Here is a 24,886-nt window from a genome sequence, read left to right on the forward strand (position 1 = left end):
CGCGCTTAATAAATAAATTAAATTTTTTTCGGGAGAAAATACAAACAGTGGCAATGATTTATAATAAATAACTATTATTCGTTTGTTTTTTCTGTAAATAAAGTTACTAAAAAACATTATTTTGGAAAAATATAAATATAATGGTAAACTGCGCATAATCGCTTATATGGACGATTCGCCTCAACTTAATACTGTAGATCCGGTCCTGCAAATTCACCTCGAGATTGTTTTCAAAGATAGCAAGCATTAAAAAAAAGAAAAAAATATGTTTTTAAGCTCAAATATCAGACCTATCTTAATTTATTCATAGGTGTTTACTTAATTTCAATGAGAGCGCTCACCCTTTCCCGAAATTGTCCACAAATACTAGTATTTTTATTTAGTTTTGCACATCCGTTATAAATTTTTCATATTTGTTGAAAATGCAATATTTGTAATACAACTAAACAGCGAAGACCAACAAAAAACTAAAAGGCTTTCGTTGTGTAGTATAGTTAATTTGTGATTAACAAAATAAACATATTCGGTACATTTACCTTATTCTAAGTGTGAAGACACACTAATACATAATATTAATCACTTTAAGACCACACATATCAAATATTTATTTATTGATGTTTATATACGTATATTAATATACGTTTCAGTTTCAATATGTATTTAATAATAATATCACGACTAAGGGGGATCGAGGTATGAAGAATACCTCGTCCTAGGAGAAGGAAGGTTCCGCAACTCTACTAACCTGCTGATGATGAGGTATGATAAATGCTGGAATCTGTAGCTCAATCACAAAAAACTATAAACCTGCTAATAAACGACGTGATAACAGTTTCTCGCCATGATTTTAATAGTAAACGCCGATTTTTCGCCAGTGAACTGTATTTATTTACGAGGAAAACAAAAAACAAACCGACACGAGCGTTGACTTAGAGATTAAACACGCGTTGACTTATATCTGCGATAACTAAAGCATGTTCATTATTGTTCATTGTGATCGCTCAAATCCTTAGCATGTTTGTAAACACGTCGATAGTTATTTGTGATTGAGCTACTGGGTGGTGAAGCTGGCGGTCTTGAGACGTTGGCACAGCTTGGATGGAGCTGGTAGTCTAAAACGACGCTGGAAGAGCTCGCTTGATGATAGATTTTGCTGAAAGAAAAGCACTTCACTCGGTTGATGTTAGATTGTGTACTGATAATATAACGTATTTTCCGGCACTCACACTTAATATTATTGTTGCGTGGAGTGCGTTAGGAAATGAAAGGACGGGTAGGTAGATATGGATTTGTTAAGGATGTAGTCTGGTAAAATGCACGAAAAATGAGGAAATCATACGATTTTGCCATTTTAAAGTCTTGCTTCCGCTATCTTCATTTTCAATCTATTATCTTTAAATCATTTTAACAAATTTTAGCTCAATATTTAGTCTTTATATGAGAATCGTGGCCCCAAAGTTTAGTCTAAATTTAAAATGACGTAATCTGCCTGTCGGAAAGTAATTATATTTTAGTTACATAAAATTTTTGGGTATATCTTTAATTGTAATACCTTTAAAAATTATTGTTTTTATCAAAATTGTTTTTTTATTTTTTATTTTTGCGTGATTTTTAAAAAACCTTCGTTTTGAAATGGCAAAATTGTATGATTTCTTAATTTTTCGTGCGTTTTATCGGACTACAGCCTTAAAAGTTGGTCCGAACAATTATGTTTTGGTTTTCAATGTTATTTAACTCTAAAAAAGAAACAACTTCTTATGCTTGGAGGAACTTAGACGGAATTTTTATTAATTCGAGTTTTAATACAATTTGTTTATTATTTTATTTATTTCTGATTATTTTTTTTAACATTTACAAAACAGCCCACACCGACACCGGATCTGTTTAAAAGTAGCATATAAGCTCAGCAACCAAAACAACTTTAGCAGACTTGTTTCTGTTTTCATCCAACTGTGTATCATAAAGCATCGTCTATCATATATGTATGTATTCATTAAACTTTAAATAAAATTATTGTTTTAAAATCTAAGTTCTTCAATGAAGCTAAGTAATGAAATCAAATTAGTGGTGTAATGAAGTTATTTTTTGTATCAGTGTGTCAAAGTTTGTTCTGTATTTTCTTAGAGAAAGTTTTTTGCAGTCTGCCGGTCGGTAAATACAAGAAAAAATCTATTTGATCTCGGAGAAAATAGATCTGTCTAGTGCAGGGCCCTTTTTCTTTTCACCATCGGATGCAGACAGGACGAGATGATAAATTACAAATATTTTTTTCAGATTCAAGATGATTCAAACAGCCGTACCTTTGCCGGCAAATCCTTATCCCTTTTTGCTGCTGAAGGCTCTTGTTATTTTAGCAGTTGGAGTATTTGTGAGATGGTTGTGGAACCGCCGGAAGTTTTACGTCCTAAGTGCGAAACTATCAGGACCTTTCGCTTTTCCCATTTTCGGAAATTCATACCAACTTGGAGTTTTCCACGCTCCAGAAAGTAAGTGAACTTAATTTTTTTTTGTTTTGTATTTTTTCATTAAGCTGTTTATTTTTGCACAATTAAACAGAAGTAGGGATAGATTCAGATGATTGACATATGACAACAGAAATAAAGAACATTTAAGAATAGGGAATATAGAGATTTTGGTATTTACAGGGATTGTAATTGGGCCTGGTTGTTGTGCCAAACACTTTTACTCTAATTTTGAACAGTCCATTCAAATCATTAATAAAGCTTTGCTGATGTTTTCGTGACCAAACGTTTTCAAATGAAATATTCTAGTGTACCTTCTCTTCTTCTTTTCCACATCCGCTCCTAAGTGGAGCATGTGGACATCACTAGTTGCCTCCAGGAGACCCTATCGCCAACCAGCACTCTCGAAGAGGCAACTTGGGTTGAAGCTCTCCTGGGGCACGCACAGCGCGTGTCCAAGTCAGGTCCACCGCCGCATCTCCCTTCTAAAGTTGTGCGACTTGGAGTATGCAGACGAAGCGGTTCTTCTTGAAAAGTCCGTTGGGGATTTTCAGGAAATTGTTGACAAACTGTAGGAAAACTCTACTCGTCTGGGTCTTAATATAATTACCAAAAATACTCAGATTATGACTATTGACAGATTTAAATACTTGGGAGTTTAAATAGCTGAGTATAGGAAGCATGCACAAAGAGCTCGTACTTTTGTAACACATACAAAATTGGATTATTTGGTTGACCGACAGGCATTAAATATAAAAATAGGTTTATTAAATACTCAAACGCACTGCATATAATCGTTTAAACGCAAATATGTCAATAAACAAATATACAATAATATACATATGTATAATGAGTTAGAAACTACCTTAAATATATCTTCTCTTCAAGACCGTCGAAATAAATCCGACTTTCTAGTCCTATTTAAAATTCTCAACTCACTTTTTGCTGCGCCTGAACTAGTGGGCTCAATAAAATTAAATATCCCAATTAGAAACCTAAGACTAAACTTACTCTTTCATACCGATAACCATAGAACTAACTATGGTTTTCATACCGATAACCATAGAACTAACTATGGTTTTCATACCGATAACCATAGAACTAACTATGGTTTTCATTCCTCTATGTCCAGAATTCTTAAGTCTGCCAACAAACATACCAGTCTTGATTTCTTTGATAACAAGTTGTCTTCTTTTAAACGATCACTGAATAAATTTAATTTTAAACACCTTTCTCCTTGCTTCCACTCCCACAAAGTCTACTATTTACCACTGCGTCTTACTACTTTTCTTTATAATAATTTTCTATGTCTAAACATGTCCTTAAAAATACCCATTGGGCGCATATATAAATAAATAAATAATGCGTATAATGTATTTGTCACTAAATCCGTTTTTTTAATTGCTCATTAGGAGTATTTATATAAAATAATTATGTACACGTTTTCTAAATAAACACAAAAATATAATCAAGATCTGGTAAAATTTGGTAAAATTTAGAAAACTCTTATTCTCAGATGACGTTCTGCGCTTTCTAGTATAATTTAATAGAGAAGCCCTTTAGCTATATTGCATAGAACAAAAGTGTTCCCAATGTTACATTAATTTTTAGCTTGACAGCAGATGTGTAACGGACGGTTTTGGTTTGCGCTTGTAATTCTCGACACGAATACCAACGGCTCGTTGAATTGCGGTAATCTTTAGCTAATATCGTAGTTAATAATCATAAAATGTATTTTCTCCGCACGGGCGGCCCTAGTCAGTGGCGTGTCTAAGGAATCAACGCATTATCGTGTTAATTATTTTCTACAATTTGTATATATTATTGAGTTTCCCATAATTGCCACTGGTGACAGCACTTCAAGGTCAAACAATAAGGAAATGTCAGGATTTTTTTTTACAATTTAAAATAAATAATGGTCTTTGAGTACGGTCGAGTAAAAAAAAATATTTTTTTACTTATTAATAGCATAAAAAATATTCCTAAATTCGTAATTTTAAATTCCCACGAAAACGGTTAACTACCTTGGCCACGCCCCTAATAAGTCGCGATACGGTTAAATTTAGAACTTTGTTCGTGACGGTTTAAATTTGAATAGAACGTCGCGACGTTCGATTCGTGACGACGCGTCGTCGCGAATTTTGGCCTCACATTTGTCAAGGCCGAACATGTCGCGTTTTTGCAGACATATTTTTTAAAATTATGCATGTAAACATTTCTCTTCAATATATTGATTAAAAAAAAATACTTGTTTTTTTAAATCCATTTCACATGTTTTTATCGATATTCGTAGAATGTTATATTTCCCTAATGTAATTGATTTAAAAATCTACGTGCGTTAATATTTCTTAATATTAAATATTTTTTTGAAATTAGTAATTTTTTAAAAAAGTAATTGAAACAGAATGATGCATTTTTTTTTTTTTAAATATATTTTTCCTTACATACTGTGTAAATTCATCGTTTGGTCTGCATGATAACATCCAGATTTCTTAAATTCTTTAGTCCTTTGATTTTTGTGAAGTTAATGTGATGAAACCTTTATTGATGCGATTAATTTTACGAGACAAGTAGAACAATTTAAGAAAGACGTATGTTCAAATATACATAGAACAGAGAATTTTACAGTGGATATTATTGTTCTCCTTTTCATACAATATATTAAGCTCTCTGAAAGCCGTAAACACTTTCAATGTGTTGAAAGTCAAGGTAATTGAGTGGATTGCTGTACAGGGCTATAAAAAGGCTTATGACCTGTTTCAGGTTAAAGCATTGAACCAAACATCATGAATATTTATTGTTTTTCTTCTTTGTGTGCCTTTATGCTCCATTATGCCGGCCTCGTGTTGCAGTGGTCAGCGCGTTTGCCTACCATGCAAGATGTCTCAGGACCTATTCCCGACATTGATATGAAATATTAATTGAAAAAGGTGTTTTACACTAAAATATTTTATTGGACTGGCACCTGAAACGTAAGATTGATCATCTTACCTTCATGTACGGATATTGTCATTCGTCCTCATGACCATAGTGCAAAAACGGAAAAATTGTATTTACTTGTTTCACAATAGCCCATGCCTAGTAAAATAATTTTACAATTTTCATAATAATAATAATAATAAATCTTTATTAACCGTAATATACAATGTCATACATACAAAATAATAACAAAGGTATGAACAGTTAAATGGCGGACTTATTGCCACTTGCAATTTCTTACAGTCTAACAAAAAATTAAATAAAAAATAAAATAAAAATTAATTTGAAAAATAAAAAATAAGTTAAAAATTAAAATAAAAAACAAGTAAATGAAAAAGTTTAGAAAAACACAAACATTAAAAAATTTCACAAGAATGTGGTGTCTATCACTTACATTAATTATATTTAATTCATTTTACATTATTCTATTACATTTTCCAAATATTCATTTATATTATTTTTTTATTTTTTTTTATTTAGAAAACATACAATCATACAAAATAAGTACTAAAAACAACAATTTTTTAACATAAAAAGACCAATTAAGTTTTCATAAATTAAAAAGATATAAACATTAAATGTGACAAAAAATAAAAAATAAATAAGAATTTTAAGTGAAAAAAGGATAATTGTTGACATTTGCGTTTTCCATGGAGGTAATAAATTAAAATAAATAAAAATACCGAATGCACACTCCGAGCCATCCACGCACACACATGAACGCACATATAAAACATACACAAACATATACATTACATGCGGCACATATACATAGCATAAACCACTCAAGATGTACATTCAGCAACTATCCCAAATAATCGACCCCATGAAGAAATTTTCTGTACAAATGAATTATAGAAACATTTATTGATTAGAAACACTTTAAACACACCTGTAATTTTTTTAACACAATTTATTTCCATAATTTTATTGGGGAGCTTATTATATGTTTTTACTGCCATGCATACGGGCCTTCTTTGTATAAATGATGGTTTCGTTAATGGAATTTTTAATTAGCTTTTATTTCTGGTGCTGTGAAAGTGTATTTTTTTCTGTGTACTAAAATATTTAGGTTTTGATTTAACAATAAAACAAAGTTCCATTATACAAATACTCGACTCTGTCAATAAATTTAATCTAATAAAAAGTGGCGTACACTTAGCCAGGCAATCAGCATTTACCATTTTCCCAACAGATCTTTTTTTAATCTTAAAAACATGTCATTAGATTAGCTTATTGTTATTATTATTATACAATCCTCAATTCCAACGCCCTTAATATAAGTCACCAAAAGATAAATCCCACAAATTTAAAGGTTATCTGCACCAGTTTCACGTCACAGTGAAAATATTTTTAGTATGTAGGATCAAAGTTTGTCAATTTTTCAGTATATCGGTTTTTTTTACCTATAATTCTATTTTTTATATAATTGACATGATGTATATATTTTTTTAAATATACACATCTAACACCGGCCCTGTATTCACCTATTAAAATCGTTAAAGTATTTTGTGAATCTTTAGATTCTATTAATAAGTATTTCATGCCTTTTCCTTAAGGAAAAATGGTTTTTAATTTTGACGTTAAAAACAGGTTCCAACTTTATTATTTTATGAAACCTGTTGTAGTTTGTTTTCTATCATTGTTCTTTGTTTATTTTAAAACCTTGGAATATCGTATTTAAAAAAAAAACAGCCTTAATAAATTACTACTATTAAGAGAACTCGCTTTGCAAAACAATTTAAAATACAATGTTTTTATGGTAATAAAATAAGAGAGTTTCTGCATTTTTCAAAACTGCTTTAATGATAACTTTATTAACTGTGCAGCATTCAGAATTCTATTTTTTTGTGTCAAAATATTCAAATGTCTTCAATTCTTCTATCTGTTTGCTTTTTTTCATTTTTGAATAAAAAAAATATATATCAAAACGGCACAAATTTACTTTAACAAAATGCATAATAAAAAATGTAAAGTTGCGTTACTTTAACAAAAAACTAAATACAAATACGCAAGTCATTAAAAATATAAATAACCAAAACAAGAAAGAAAATTTTTGAACTGAAAAGTTAAAACTTAAATTGATAGTTAAAAAATGTGATAGAACTCGATTTATCGATTTTGTAAAATAAAATACCTAAAACCTTTGTTGACGTTCGTAAAAATTCACCCAAATTTCGTTTCCGGACTATGACCGAAAATCATTTTCATTTTTTATACTTTCATATGCTACACCTCGAAAAGATGTATGTATTATAATGAGGAACTTCAGCCCTAAGGGAAATTTTTTCTTGCGCGCGGTAAAAATTGGAGCATCAATTAAATTGTGTGGCAAAGTTTCTTGAAAATTTACAAAAAAAAAACATTTTAATACAAAACGGATAACTTTGAATAACGTCACTGGTTCATGTTCATATGAATCAACCTATGATATGAGAGCTTTAAAAGATTTCCGTTTTTTTTTAAAGAAAAAATAAATATTAGCGTTCTTATAATTTACACAAATATTTCGATTTTAGTTGCCATTTTCAACGAGTTGTAAATAACTAACTATAAGAAAATGGAAATCGAGTTGGGGTAGAGTGGAGTTTAAACCTAGGGCCTCTGGCTCGTGAGTCCGCAACACTAGCCACGGGACCACAACCCGATTCCACGGATAGACCAATGGGAAGAACTGAATGAGAATAAGCGGAAAAGAACCTCTGACGTCACACGCGAAGTTATTACAGAAATGCAAAATTTAAAAAAATAAAATTTTGGCTTAGTTCAATAGTCAATTAACAATAAAAAAAAACAAAAAAAACAATTAAACTTTCTCATTTTACTTAACGTGTCCGGCTGGATCAAACCCTGCCACTCCAATATGCGGCGATGGATATCGCCTTGTCATTTGCCACAATAAAGTCCCCAGTGGTGGTATTTTGAAAGTGCGCGTAGAAAACGCGCATTTGCCTACTAAATACACGCTAACAGAGCGATCTCATAGTACCAGCCCAGGAGTGCAGCCTTCTCCCATGAGGGGCATGTCAGTAGGTAGTTGTCGTCCTGGATCACGCCGCAGTCACACAGAATATCATCCCCAGAGAGGTTTCTCCACCTTTGTAGATTTTTTTAACATTGTGTAAAACCCCTCTTTAATCTGTTGAGGGTGACCCAGAAGGAGTAGGGTAAATGTTCAACTATGTTTTGGGTGTAAGACAATTGTATGCTAAAACAATAATTCATTGTCACAATATTAAAATTGACAAGGTCTTAACATCAATATATCAACTCGTAGAGTGACGTCACAGAAACACATTGTACCGCGGACGAGAACTTCTTTCGAACAGAGATCCTTTGGCTTTATGGCTCCTAGAATTTACAATAAGGTCAAAGATATTTTATTCACCCAACACGATGTAACTAGCATACAAAAAATAAAATAACTCAGTGGCTTATTAAGTTAGGAAGAAAAGAAAATGAAAGATTATTAAATTAAGGATCACGTATAACAACTCATACCGACAATTAATCGGATTGCCTAGGTACTGCAGTGCCTCTGAAATGTTTACATCTGGACGAATAAACACCTTCGCTGCCCTGCTTCGCCAAAGAGCCTGAAAGTCTAATAACGAAATTCTCCAAGCCACTGCAGAGTGGATCCAATCACGGTTGTTCAAGCGATGGCGCGATATGTTAAGACCACCATAAGTGCTGCAATATAAAATTTTATTTTATGTTTATATTTATGTTTATTGTTATATTTATGTTTATTGTTATATTTTTGTTTATATTTATATTTATGTTCATGTTTATATGTTTATATGGTAGAATTGGCTCTGCACTTTATAGCCATTTTACTGGAATAAAAATTTTAATAAATAAACTGAATGGTTATTCCTAAATGGTTATAAGTAATATTAATATTATCCACGAAAATTTAAATAGTATACAAAAAGACAAGAACAATAAATGATATCAACTATTAATAGTATTTAAATACCTAAATTTTATAAAATGGGGTCAAGAATTTCAACCATTCAGTAGCTGCAAGGCCTATTATAATCTAACACTAAGTTTTTTCTTTTGATTTCTATCATTATTTTTCATTACCTCCTTCCATATCCCCTCTATCTCACCTGCTGACAAGCCTTTAAATAGACGCTAAGTGGATTATTCCTGTAAAAAAAAATCAAACACTAAAATTCATTAATAAATTGACATATAATATAAGTGGAGGCAAGATTTTTTACCGCCATGCGCTCTGTATCTGCAAGACGTGTTGGGATATTTATTTATTGTAAAGCGACCTTGAGGTGGTTTTTACAGAAACAACGATATGTAAATTCCCCAATAACATATACCGCTTTTAAACATTATCTGTGAAGATACGATTTTCAAAAAATTCATATTTCGTTAAATTGACCTATTACTCGCGTGCAGCGATTAGGAATTCAAAACATTATTTAGATATTTATTTATTTATTTAAAAGAAACAAATAGTCAACAATGATGTAATTACATTTTTTTAAAATACGGTTTAAAGACAGACCAGCAAAGTTTCTAAATAAGAATCATACTCTTACTCAAATGAAAGACATAACCCCCACAATACATCACATACAAATAATATAATCACTAGATCCTCAACACATAGACAACTTAAACACATACAAACTAATACCACTTTCGAACAAAGGGATTTTGAGTATTATTCAATTAAAATCTATAACCTTCTTCCACTATCTATTAAAACAATTAGTAACGAGAAAACGTTTAAAAAGACTATTAAAAAATGGATAGTGGAGGTAGGTAGAAGTAAAATGGATTGTCTCGCCCATACCAATATTGAATGAATCAACTGCTCCACAGGTGTATCGCTTATGTTAGGTTTTTTGTTATTTTCATTGTGCGTTTTATAATATAAATAATTTCGATGTACATAAATACCTTGTTTTTAAAACTGTCTGAATATTTGTTAACTATCTTTGTTTATTAAGTTAGTCTTCTTTGTTTATTCTCAAATGTAATTTCGAAAAAGTATATTGTTAAGTGTCCTCGGCACGGGAAATCCCAGTGAAGTCACATTATTTTGATTATTTTTTATAAATATATTTTCTTAAAAAATACATAATATTATTAAATTATGTTACAACAAAAGGGCGTGTTTATGTGTATTTGTATGAAAGTGAGTGTAGATGTGTGTTTATGTGTATTAGTGTGGGAGTAAGTGTTTAGGTGTGTGTAAGTGTGAGCATCATTAAATAGTAAGTGGGATCGTATCGCAGCCAGAAATAATTTATTTTATTTTATTTTATTTATTTTATTATTTTTTCACGCCCATAAGGCTTTTACATAAATGAAAGTTTTACAAAACATAACAACATTCAATTTAAAAAATACAATATAAAGCAACAAAAGATAGAACAGTGTTAAGAAGTAAAGTTGGTGTAAAAAAAGAAGATGAGTATATAAACAACATTAAATTTAAAAAATACAATATAAAGCAACAAAAGATAGAACAGTGTTAAGAAGTAAAGTTGGTATAAAAAAAGAAGATGAGTATATAAACAACATAGATTTAAAAAAAAAACACAATATAAAGAAACAAAATAAAGGAACAAAATAAAGGAACAGTGTTAATAAGTCTTAATTTATTTTTAAATAAATTAAGGGGCATGTAAAATATATCAATAGATAAAAAAAAGGATTATAGTTAGAGCCAGAACGATAGAGGAAAGAGTGTTGTGCATAGTTGGTGCTATAGACTGGCAGATGGAATAAATACTTATTTCTTGTCACGCGAAAGGGGACATTAAGATAATTTTGGGAGCAGGTTAAAAGCGTCCACTTTATTTTTTAATAATTTATGTAAATAGCATAATTCAGATACAGTGCATCTATTTTGAAGTGTAAAAAATCCATTTTGTTTGTCAGATTGGCTGTAAGTACAAAGCGTTTTATTGTTTTTATAATCTAGGTATTTTAAAATTTTTCGTTGATCATTTTCAATCCTTTCTATGTTTGTTATGTATTTTATACTTCCCGCTGATAAAGTTCTGTGTTTACTGATTTATTATTGTGTTTTTATTTTTGTACATATTATTTGGCTAAACTCTAAACCATGATGTAAAAGCCTTATAAGCGTTTAGGAATTGATAAATAATGTTTTTTTTCAGAAATGCTTGACCGTCTCACAGAAATGAAAAAAATATATGGAGATTTTTGGAGAATTTGGCTCGGCCCTGATTTTGCTGTTGTCGTATCAGAACCGGAAGATTTTCAGGTACTTATTTTTAAATGTATGTTAATTTATAAGCACGTATAATTATATTAAATATACAATGCTTTAAAAATTAGTTAGGTAAACACATTCCAACTAATTGGAGATATTTATTTACATGTACAGCGCACTTGCCAATGAGAAGTTCAGTGCTTCAAGAAATTAAATACATTAAAATGTTTTCTTACGCGCTGTAAAAATTAGAGCATTAAATTCATCGGCGAAGTTTCTTGAAAACGTATTTTTTTTAAATAACTACTTTGAACGACTTCACCAGTGATAACTAATATTATAGTATTGTGACAGATTTCCGGTTTACGGGAAGCCAATCCAATTAGCCAATCAGCAGAATTCACGGAAGAGAACTTGTGACGTCACACGCAGAGTAATTTCAAAATGGAAAAACTTATATAAGAACATTAATGTTGCCTGGATTCTTGGGAGTCTGAAACTTTCATATCCTCACGTAGGATAGCGACAAATTTTGTTATTACATACGCTGAACGAAAGGATTTTTTAGTAGTAAAAAAAATAATTCATTATTATTTGTTTTATTTTATTTTTTTACAAGTGGAATAATTCGGAGTGGCTTTTCACGGGTGGAGTTTTTTTTCTTTTTTTTTGCATTGTATTTACTAATTTATATGTAGAAAACTATAACTCCCCTATAATTTTGGTTTATTTGTAAATATTGTTTTTTGTTACAATGACTGTTGTTTTCATTTGATAAATAAATAAACATGTATTTGGGTAACAATTTATTTTTCAATTGAAATATTAATGCTAAGTATGGATGTATGTAGTAGATAAAGAAATTGTATTTTTTTGTCAATAAACTAAGATTATTATGATTATTATTAATATATTGTATTAGAAAAACTCTTTACTTTCCAGAAAGCATGTTCAGTACCGTCAAGACGTGTTAAATCTTTGTATATTTTCCAAAATTCATATGTAACACGTAATTAATTATGTTTTAAATAATAAAAATATTCAATTATGCACATTTTGTACAGAAAATTTTATTTTCTTTTTCATACAATGAGGACGTTCAGTTGTATTTTCTATTTTTTTATTTGTTGGACTATTAAACTAAGCGAAAAAAAATATTTTCAATGTTTTATATCGTACTGTCAGCGCTATGATTTTTTTAACTTTTGTATTTCTGAAATAACTGCGTGTGTGACGTCAGAGGTTCTCTTCCGTTTATTTCCGGCAAGCAAACTGGAAATCTTCCATAACTCTCTTATCATTGGTTGATTCATATGAACTAGTGACGTCGTTCAAAGTAGCCCTTTTTTGTTGAAATACATTTTAAATTTTTTTCGTACATTTTCAGGAAACTTTGCAGTACAATTTAGCCCTCCAATTTTTACCGCGCGCAAGAAAACATTTTTGAGGGTATGAGAAGCAAACTTAGAGATCTCCATTGAAGGAAATACTGAGATATTTGCGAAAAACTTGGCTGGTTTAAGCGGCCACTTAACACACTGTGTAACATTTACCATTTTGCCTTTGTTTGAACATCTATATTTCTTCAATTCTTCCGTTTGTTGGTTGAGCCAATGACAGGTCATAAGCCCAGTAAATGCCTAGACTTCCATATTCCCTTATTTAAGGTATTATCTATCCCTGTTGTAATTTGTCAATCTTAATGACTCCTGAGGGGGTGAAATCCAGTCTTTTGTCTACGAACATTTGGACAAACTCAAATATTGTTTGAAAAAATAATTGAGAGTTTTCGAATTATGCTTCGCTAATTTAATGAAAAATGCTGTTTGCGATGTCAAGTAATATAATTGAAATCTGTTTTTGCAAGATTTAGAGACGGTTTTGAATTACAGTATTATTTAGTTTAAATAAATAAATAATAGAATTACGTTATTATTTATTTATTTCCGTTTTTGATGGAGATTTCTAAATTTGCTTCTAATACCTTTATTCATTGTTTCCAATTACCTGTAGGGCTGAAGTTGTTCGTTAAACAACAATTTTCAATTGTATTCGGGGCTTAGATGGAAAAGAAGAGTTATATAGACGACATTTTGTTTTGTTTCAGACATGTTTAAATCAGACAAAAAAAAAATGACATGATTAAATTAGAACAAAAAAATACAAGCTTTATTTATGTTATCAACTTAATTTAATTTATTACTAATTTGCAGTGTATATTAATGAGCAGGACCACTTCTTACAAAGGAAGCAAGTATGATATTCTTAGTGACACACTTGGAAAAGGCCTCTTAACTTTATCTGGTAAATCAATTAATTTTCTATAATATTATTTAAAAATATTTTGAGTGTGTCGAACGTTCATATTTAATTTTTATTTTTTTGCTTATACAGGGTGTTCATTAAACCCTGTCATATCCAAAACCACAATGATCAGTATGAGCAAGAAGACATATTGGCACATTAAAATAAATTTTTAGAACGAATAATATTTACAAAAATTTAATATAAAAAAAAAACAAATGGTTGCTAACTTCTGCATAGGAGAAACGAGAAGGAGGGAAGGGCGAGTCTGATACATCATCAACCGCGCAGCCGCGCCCCCCTCGCTTCTTCCCTGCAGAAGTAAGCAACCATTTGTTTTTTAAATATATATTTTTTAAATTTTCGTCGTTCTAAATATTTTTTAAATATGCTAATACGTCTTCTTCCCCATACTGATCATCGTAGTTTCATATGTGACAGAGTTTAAAGAACACCCTGTATATTTCTTTGCTATCAATAATATGATTACACATCTAATATACGAAAAAAAAACACAAAGGCATGACCATTTTAAAACTAGGATAAGATTTCACCCATTAATGAAACATAAACAAATTACAACAGAGGGGGAAAGCATTTTTGAATAGGGAATATAAAAGTCTTGGCATTTACGGGGCATTGTCTGGTTTAAGTTACCATTTTACACCCGGCTAAAAAGAAGTACAAAAATTCAATAGTATTTTTAGTCGTTGACTAGTAGCTGACAATAGCGAAATATCTTTTTTTGAAATTTTAAATTAATAAGGGCCTTTCAAATACTGTCAAGTATAAAAAAAATATTTTTTTGTACATTTTAGTAGCACGAAAAATATTTTTCAATTTATTTTATTTTAAATTCCCTCGAAAACGGTTCTTTGCATTGGCCACGCCCCTGATGCGTCACGATTCGGTTAAATTTTAAACTTGATTTTGACCGTTTAAATTCAAATAAAAAGTCGCGTCATCTTAAAATTGCATTTTCAAGGCCAATCATGTCGCGTTTTTGTTGGGACAATTTTTGTTGGCAATTTTATTTTTAAAATGTGGATTTTTAAGATTGGGTTGTGGTCCTGTGGCTAGTGTCTCGGACTCACGGACCAAAGGTCTGTGGTTCGAATCCCACTTTACCCCAACTTGATTCCATTTTCTAATAGTGAGTTATTTACAACTCGTTGAAAATGGCCCTCAAAATTAAATATTTGGGTAAATCATAAGAACGCAAATATTTCTTTTTTAAAAAAAAAAAAAAAAAATTATGTATGAAAATATGTTTGCGCAATATTGATTTTGAAAATACAATGAATTTTTCCAAACCATTTTAAACATTCAGCTTGTGATATTTCCCTATTCTGTTAGATGAATATCACCCCCATCAATAAGGGTTTCGGCTTTTTAAATTTATAAATAATAACAGGTAGAAGAATTGAATTAATATGGACGTTCAAACATAAACAGAATGGTAAATGTTACACAGTGTGGAAAATGGCAAATGACAGGTCCTAAGCCCTTAATGCCTAGACTTCCATATTCCCTAATTAAAAAATGCTCTCCGTCTCTCGTGTTAAATTATGTTGATCTCTCATTCTTATGGTATTCATGCTTAATTAAACATTGATTTTTAATGTTCAAACTCCGTACCTGATTTTATATCTTATGTATTCCTTATTTCATCATATAATGTATTTCTATTGTAACTCAAATAAAATTTTATCCCTTTTAAATATACTTTTCAGATACATAAATTCTTCTGAGTTTGAATATCTTCTTTCACGATTATTCCACATTTAATCATACTTTCATCCCTTTCAAAAATCATAACATTCGATTTATCTACATTCATCAGCAAATCACTAACCTTGCATACATCGTACAGCTTTGTAACCAAGAGCTGCAAAATCTTATCATCGGTTGTAGAGATAAATTCATCCAATTGAAAATAATCGAATACATTCGATTACTTAATTCATTCCAATGAAAGTCCGAATGCAACAATTCATTCGAATGAATTAAAGGTTGTATTAAATGAATGAATTAGCAATTGTGCTAAGTTAATGAACTAGTAATTATATCACACGTGAAACTTAGTAACTTCGATTGATAGCAAATTGAGCCATATACGGAATATTATTTATTTTTTCGACCTTTTTTACCAAGGTATATTTAACAAATTAATTATATCGTATTTTATGTGATTTCTAAATATTACATTGAGACATATGGAACCAATAAGCCGAGCCTTTTTGTCATGTTGTTCTTAAGATGGGAAGTGTGAAGTGAGATAAATACGAACTTTAAAATTAGACAGGAGTGGACTGAAAGGAAAGATTGTTTACACTTTTATTTTTTTTATTATAAATAACTTTTTTATTTTCTTACTTGTCTAATTTTATTTTCAACGTGAAGAACTTTTTATTTAGTGTCTTTATCAAAATTAAAATGATTTTCTATTAGATAGTTAGCGAATTCAGGAAAAATATTATTATATAGGCGCCTTAAGTGTTGTTTTACTCTGTTGTTTTGTCGGTTTCGTGGTGTAATGGTCAGCGCGTTTGCCTATCTCGGTCTCGGGTTCGATTCCCGGCATGGTTTAAAAGAAATATTTATTTCAAAGGGTGTTTTCACATCAGAATATTTCATAGTCCTTGGGACTGGCACTTGAAGCGTAAGACTGATCATCTTGCCTTCATGTAACTAAAAAAATATCAAAATTCGCTGCGATTGGTGTACTAATGCAGTGACCTATGCACCATTAGGTGCGGAAAAGGAATGATGATGACGATGAATATTAAAAAAGTCTTTGTAGTTTTGAAACCGGTCTGAATAAAAATAAATACGTGTTCGAAAACAAGTCGTTTTATTGTAATTTTATTATAATAAATAACCACAAAGTTAGTCTTCAAAAATATATTTTTTTTAATATTTTTTTTTTAATATCATAATAAAAGTATATTTTTACTTGAGATGTTGCTAATAAATCTCGAGAAATGATTTTCCTCATAAAAAACATAAATAAATTGCATTGATAAATATAATACAAAAGGTGAGTCTATAGTTGAAAAACCAGTTATAAGTGACTTGTCGATTTCGGGTATATTTTGTTTTGAAATTTGTTGTATTTTTTTACCAAGTTTTCCTCTTCGTAACGTTTTATGCTAAGCATTGTGTTAATATCTGGCTAAGACCTGAAAAGTATAATTTTCGTTCTCATTTTTTTGGTCAATAATGCGATGCATCAGACAAAGTGTCAATCTTATTTATCCATACAATGATACATATTCCAAAAAAAATTATATTGCATCAATAATTATATAGGGCCAAGAGCCCCGTGTTGAATTGGGATACAACATAATGGAAAGTGGAAGCATGCATATTATTAATACATAAAAAAATATTGCATAAACACTTACGAAATGTTTAATGCCCTTGGGATGGAGGGTCATTAAATGAGCGCTTAATAAATTGGCAATAATAATATTATAACCTTTTGAGCCCCGAGACAAACCTAGCCACAAGAAAAATGTACTTTTTCTTACAATTTATAGGTGTGGAAAAATTAAACACAATCCATTTTTTCTAAAACTTAATTTTAACATACTACAACAAAGATGAAGAACATTCTATAGAAGGTAATATATAAGTGTCTATCTACAGGGCTTATGCCCTGTCATTAGGTGGTTTCAGTAGCCACTTTACACTCTGTAATATTCACCATTCCATCCATATTTGAACATCTTTATTCCTTCAATTCTTTCATCTATTGATGTTTGTGAAGTTAAAGAGCTAAAACCTTTATTTATGCGGGTGAGATCATCTAATTGAATTGTTTCACATACATACTAGGCAACGCCTAAAATTTGTATTTTTTTCAATTTCTATACGTCTTCATGCGCCAGGTTCAAAATATTGTTGATTTACCTAATTACTAAACAATTATTAGAAATCAATTATATTATGCTATTTATTTGTCAAATAAATGACTTAACAAATATTTAAAAGACGTATTTAAATCATCTATCTTAATGACTTATCATTTCTTTAAAAGACGTTGTTATTAAATACAAAAAGTTTACTGGACACCATTTTGAGTAATTCATATTTTAGGACTTTTGACAAATAAAATAACCAATTAAATCTGCCGAAAAGTGTTATGTGCTGTTTTTGCAGTCAAAGAATATACTAGAGAGTAGTTTTAAAGTATCTCCAGAGAAAAAAAATAAATACCCTAAGTCCACATATTAATGTATACCGACCCAGCGCCGTTACGGGTAAAATTAAGTTTATATTACATGCAAACATATAAATGATGTACTTCTGGATTACCTTCGTTTTGCATAAAGTAGCCGAGGCTACCAGATTACAGAAAGCTTCAGGCAGCTTATCGCGTTCGACAACGGGCAATTTTACCTTGTATGTGGGCACTGCCCAAAGGCCATTTACTCGTGGAAAATACAACATTGTTTTGTCCCAGGACTCGAACATTGACCAGTAATTTATTGGACAAACAATTGTTCCGAGACACCGACATAAACGGGCAGGTTATTCCACGGGACAATGATCACTCTCACCAACGCGCGCGGTTGCATTGTCCTCGTATGAACACGCACGGACAGGACCTTGTGACAATAGAGCGATTTGGTCAATATGGATGTTTCTCTCTCGCACATTTTTTCCTGCCGGACAGAAAAAAATGCTTTCTACTATGCAGTTCGTTCTTCAAAATTTCAAATGCATCTAGGTATAAAATAAATAGTATTTTTCGTGATCTCGCTCACTTGATAAATAAAACCTTTTTTTATAGGGGATAAATGGAAACTGCATCGCAACATTATCAACCCTTCGTTTTCCGTTAAGTCGATCAAAAGTTACCAAGAAAACCACAACAAGCACTCCAAATATCTGGTGAAGAACTTAGAAGAATTATGCGACAGGGGCTTTGTAAATCTAACCCCAGTGTCTCAGCGATACGCTACTGATAATATCTGCGGTATGAAAATAATTATTATTATTTGAAATTTAAAATTTAAAATAAACCGGGTCGTGGTCATGTTGTAGTATTGTACGGATCAAAGATCCATACGGATCAAAGGTCCGTGATTCAAATCCCACTTTATCACAACTTAATTCCCAATTTTCCAAAGTTATTTATGACTACAAGGAAAATAAAAAGCATGCAAAAACATTAAACATATTTTTTAATTTATAAGAAAGTAATATTTGCGTTCTCATGTAGTTCGATTTTAGGGCCATTTTTTTTAGTTGTAAATAACCGTGCAATGGGAATCAAGTTTCGAACCTCGGACCTTCTGATCCGGAGTCGACGACACTACGCATGGGATCACAATCCGTCTCAATATTACTCTAAATATAATTTTTTTTAATAATAAACTAAAAATAACAAAATAGGCAAAAAATATTGTGCATTTCAGGTTTTCCGCTGTTACTGATAGAAATATGATTAATTTTGTACTTTCGTTTCTTGAATCCTGTTTTTTAAAAAAATCTATTTTTTTGAACATCAATTTTCATATTATGTACCTACTTTATTATACATGTTTTTATGGTTTAGTGCTTTCTATTTAAATTGTTTTTGTTTCTTGTAAACATTTTTTATTCTCATTATTGAAGATTAGAAATTTCATTTTGTTTCTTTGTTGGAGGATTTTTTGACGGTATGTACGAGTACATTTTGTTTGAACATTTTCCAATCACCTGTATTTTTTATCATTGTTATACATAAACCTAAATACCTATAATAAACAAATATCAATGAGAAATCAATCATAGAAATTACACGAACATTGGAAAAGTTTATGGATTTGCAAAATTAATTTCAGAGGGTTTGTTTGATTGGCAACCTGCATTTTACGAAGGAAATAAAGATCATTTACTACACTTCGTTCCGCTGTAAGTAATATTTTTCTATAATTAGTTACCTAGTATGCTTTGTTATTCATCTAATAATCATTTATGAACACTTTTGTAATTGAAGGGTGCACGGCTTATACAAGCTCATTGCTTTTTTTTGATTTTCGAGATATTTGTTTTATTATTTTCGTTCTTATGATTTACCCAAATATTTCATTTTGAGGGCCATTTTCAACGAGTTGTAAGTGAGTATTATAAAATAGGAATCTAGTTGGGGTAGAAAGGCATTCGAACCAGGGACCTTTTAGCCGTGAGTCCGAGACACTAGCCACGGGACCACTACCCGATTCAAGCCATATTAATGCCATTCTTCTCTCGAGAGAGTTCAATAAAATGGAATATTCAAAACTCACAAAACGTGGTTCTCTGTTTTACAAATCGTAGAAAATTAATATGGGTGCAGGGATAGCAAAAAAAGTATTAAAATGCGTCGACAGCTGCTACGAGCTTTTTTTCAGTTCACGAAACAAGTTTATTAGATTTTTTTTTCTTTTCTGTGTGATTTTATGTTAAAATATACATTAATTGAAAACATAATTCATTGAATACATGAACTCAATGTCTCACAAATGTCTTCTTATACTACCATCACGCTATTTCCTCGTAGGGATAGGCAAAAAAAATGGAGCGACACATACGTCTTTGCTAGCATATATTTCTAGCTTGTTCTAGCAGGTTCTGCCTGCTTTTGACATAACCAGGCTTGAGATTTTGGTTTATCTGATCATACCACGTCTTTCTTGGTTGTCCTCGTCTTGCGTAACCGATCACTTTCGCCATATTTACTTGTTTTACTATTCATTCGTTTTACACGACTTAACCATCTCGGAGTTTTTGGCGCCTCAAAACCAAAACCAACCAGCTAAGGAAAGGTAACACCAGAGAAGGCAACGGGAAACCACTCTGGTCATCTATTCCCAGGAATCACAAAGCCAGGTACAGCAATAAGCAGTTGTCCTGGCTGCGAAATATAAAAGTAACGCAGGACAGATACATATGCTTTCGCTGTAGTGATCGCCAACGTCGGGGGGACCCAGCAAGGCACTAGAAGAAGAAGAAGAACCATCTCAGAGATCCTTTCTTAATCTTTTCAATTATTCCTGCTTCAGATTTACACTTTCGCCTGATTTCATAATTCGTAACGCTGTCATACATTGATTTCCCACACATTCGTCTAAGTCGAGCGCGGCTTTTATCCTTCCTCTGCCTGTTCGATGTTTCACTTCCATACATAAGTGTTAGGACTAAAACTCCGCTGCACACTGCCAGTTTAGCTTCGATTGACATATTTTTATTAGCAATTATTGTGCTTGGTGTGCCGTTCATTTTGTTGTTTACGCCGTCACAAATGAGTTTTTTTTTATTTACTGCCGTGTACCCTTCAAAATAATATTATCGTAACATATTATATAACAGAGATGAAGAACATTTTAGAGAAGGTGATATAGAAGTGTAGGCTTATAACCTGTCATTGGCTGGTTTAAGTGGCCACTTTGCATACTGTGTAACATTCACCATTCTGCCCATATTTAAACATCTATATTCCTTTAATTCTTTCATCTGTTGATGTTAGTGAAGTTAAAGAAGAAGGTGAGATTCATCTAATTGTATTATTTCACCTACATATTAGGCAACTCCTGAAAATCTATTTTTTAAATTTCTTTACTTCTTCATGGACCAGGTGAATTTATCAACATTAATTTGTTCATAAACAGATTAAAGAATTATATGTATATAAATGTTCGAATATGGGCATAATGGCGAATGTTACACACTGTTTAAAGTAGTCACTTAAATCACCGATTAACTGCTCATAAGCCCCGTAGATACCTACACTTCTATATTACCTTATCTTAAATGTTCTTCATCTCTGTTGTAATATGTTAATATTAACAGCTCTCCAGGGAGTTGAATCCAGTCCTTGTCGACAATAATTTAGACAAACTCAAAATATTGTTAATATTATCGTTTTTTCCAATACGCTATTGAAAATATTAAATTTGCCTCAACTTAACTCAGGGTTTATACACTTGTAAAGTTGGAACACGTGACATTATTAATGTATTATCTATTATCTAATAAAAGAAAGCACATTTCAAAATATAAAGAAGCAAATATTTGTTGGTAAGAGGTTTTTTTCATTGTATTCGAAATAACAAAAACACATTTTTTTGTACGCGAAATTTCAGATTGAAAGTTCTATGTAACTGCTAGCCGCTTCGCCAAATGCTTTACTAACTGCTTCGCCAAACGTATATTATGGCTATACATCATGAATTACTGCGTGACATGTTTGCCAAAAAACATATTTCCTAAAATGTCTGGTAAATTGGCCTCCACGATCCTGTGATTTGACGCCATTGGATTATTTCCTATTGGGCTACGTTCAGTCTATAGTCTATGACAACAAACAACAAATTTTGTTGTAGAACTGGAAGCTAATCTTACATCCACTATTTCGGAAATAGCGTCGTATCTGTTAGAAAAAGTGGCTGAAAATTAGACAGTCAAAATGGAATATTTACATACCAGTCGCGGAGGTCATTTTTTGGATATTATGATGATACATTATTTGTTTATATTTTTTATATTAACTTGGTAGTGTACTGTATTTACGCAAAAAAAAAATGTTTTTTATTTTTAATATTTAAAAAATTTAAAAAAAAATACTAAAAAACTGTCTTTGAAATAAATACAAAAAACATTCATTAGTTAAATGTCATTGAACTCTTTCGACTAGAACCCTTAAAATGTATTCATAAATTAGCCACTGATGTAATTGTAGACGGAGACTTATACTTGAAAAAAAATGTAGTAAACATGGGCACAATACGAGAATATCAGAAAAATATCACATACAACCTTTTAAAACGAGACAAGGACAGTTGAGACTAATAAACTATGGACTGAAATTATACAATTTATTGTATAATTTCAGTTCACTACCAGACAAAACGAAACAAAATACTGAGACAACCGTTACGAAAGATGTTAAAAATATAATAATTTACAGTAGAATATGATTCAGAATACAGTAGAAAAATATTTTGTTAAATGTAGATACCTATGTAATCCGTTGCGGTTTGTAAATAAAATTTCAAATAAAAGAATAACTTTCGCATTCCCTTTATTTCTAATAACTAATAATAACATCGGCCTCGTCGCGTAATAGTCTGTGCGTTTGCCTACTATGCAAGAGGTCTTAGGTTTGATTCCCGACATGGTTATCGCGTAAAGCGTAGAAACACGTTTTGAAAAATGTGTTTTTACGCTAGAATACTTCATAGTTCCTGGACTGGTATCTGAAGCAAAACATTTCAGCGTTTGAATTTGTCGTATTATATTTGATTTCAATAGATTTTGAATTTTATTGTGTCTTAAACATTGTTAATCTTATCCTGTAAGATGTTCTACAAAAACATGTGTTTTGATTTCTTCCAGGGCAGCAAAACTAACGCACGAAAGAATGTGTAAACTATGGTTGATGTCAGGAAAAACATACGAATACTTCAAAAGTGGCAGGGTATTCATCGAAGGCAGTTCACGATATCGTTCGTTTTTCGACGATTCGCTAAAAGGAAGGGCTTTAAAAATCCTTAACTCAAGAAACGCGTCGAGCAAAAACGTTGTCATTGACACCAAAAAAAGTAAGTCTGCCTTTTTTTAACTCCATTGGCGACATATCGTCGCTCAGGCAAAAATCATAACCCAAAAACACTATTTGGAGAAATCGCAATTTAAAAGTTTGGAGACCAAGAAAAAATCCGGTTTTTATGTTTTGCAGGTTTTATGTACGCAACATAATTTATTTATGTCTTTTTAATAAATCTCATGGATAACTTTTTTCTGATGTATTGAAAAATATTTTGAAGGTTTTCAATGAGGCAAGGTGGATACAATTTGTTTGGGATTTTCGCTTTTTTATAATTTGGACAATTCAAGCTAAGAGCTTGTGAAAGGAAGGAAATATTAAAAATAATTATTATAATGCTGTGGTTAAAAACATTTTTAATTGAAAGTCACATAGTAAAAACACGCACTATTCATACTAAAGATATAAACTCTTTTTTCCTATGATATATTTTGTTCATCATCATCGATCCCTTTTCGCACCTAATGGTGTATAGGGCACTGCATTGGTACACCAATCGCAGCGTATCTTGATCATTTTTGTTACATGAAGGTAAGATGATCAGGCTTACGCTTCAGGTACCAGTCCTGGGACTATGAAATATGTAGTGTGAAAACACCCATTCAAATAAATATTTTACGTCAACCATATCGGGAATCGAACACGAGACCTCTTGCATGGCAGGCTAACGCGCTGACCATTACGCTGAATATTTTTATGTTTTTTTAATAATTTTTATTTCCTTTTTTAATTAGGTACCATAAAAAAAAGACCTTAGAATCTTTTACAGAATATTTTCTTTTCTCTTACAATATATATAAGAGGTAAAACAGAGTTTTAAAAAATAAAGGATAATAACATAGAAATAAATACATATTACATAAAATAAAAAAAATACATTTAAATAAATAAATAAACAGTAAAAATAGTAAACAAAAAATCCCACAAAGGCATGGCCTGTTCGTGGATATTTAAGAAATGTTTATGAATTTTTGCTCCTATAATAAATAGACAGTTGTAAAATTACTTTAATTTTACCTTTATTGTTGTGAAGAGATTCATTTGATAAAATTATTTCACATGCTAGGCAACGCCTGAAACGCAGTCTTTTGTCTACAAACATTTGCACAGACTCTAAATTATAACAAAACCAACGGTCTACGTTAAGTATTAACAGAGACACAATATTTTAATATATACATACATTCTATTACTCATTAGGAGTCCTTGTTTTGAGTTCTATCATTTATTCTACGCGAAGCAAGAATAAATATTTTTTGTATTAAAATCCAGCACAGTTATACAAATTTTACTTTCCAAATCCGGTGCGTACATTTGTAGATTACAAGAAAAAGAACTTCATCATTTAAA

The 24,886-nt window shown here is 31.1% G+C and overlaps 1 protein-coding gene across 1 annotated transcript in view; it reads left to right on the forward strand.

The window, feature by feature from the left end:
- Nucleotides 1–1,923: 1,923 nt before the first annotated feature.
- The window catches only part of LOC148284966 (cytochrome P450 4C1-like), a 33,190-nt gene continuing 10,227 nt past the window's right edge, over nt 1,924–24,886 (forward strand). The window contains exons 1-7 of the mRNA XM_088231919.1: nt 1,924–1,982; nt 2,275–2,486; nt 11,600–11,706; nt 13,869–13,959; nt 18,758–18,943; nt 19,794–19,863; nt 23,326–23,531. Coding sequence (XP_088088045.1) covers nt 2,282–2,486; nt 11,600–11,706; nt 13,869–13,959; nt 18,758–18,943; nt 19,794–19,863; nt 23,326–23,531 — 865 coding nt within the window. The 5' untranslated portion in view covers nt 1,924–1,982; nt 2,275–2,281. The remainder of the gene's footprint in view (nt 1,983–2,274; nt 2,487–11,599; nt 11,707–13,868; nt 13,960–18,757; nt 18,944–19,793; nt 19,864–23,325; nt 23,532–24,886) is intronic.

This window comes from Micrasema longulum, unplaced genomic scaffold (assembly GCF_059751315.1).
Source record: "Micrasema longulum isolate JH-2025_06_02 unplaced genomic scaffold, ASM5975131v1 h1tg000072l, whole genome shotgun sequence".
Lineage (NCBI taxonomy): Eukaryota > Metazoa > Arthropoda > Insecta > Trichoptera > Brachycentridae > Micrasema > Micrasema longulum.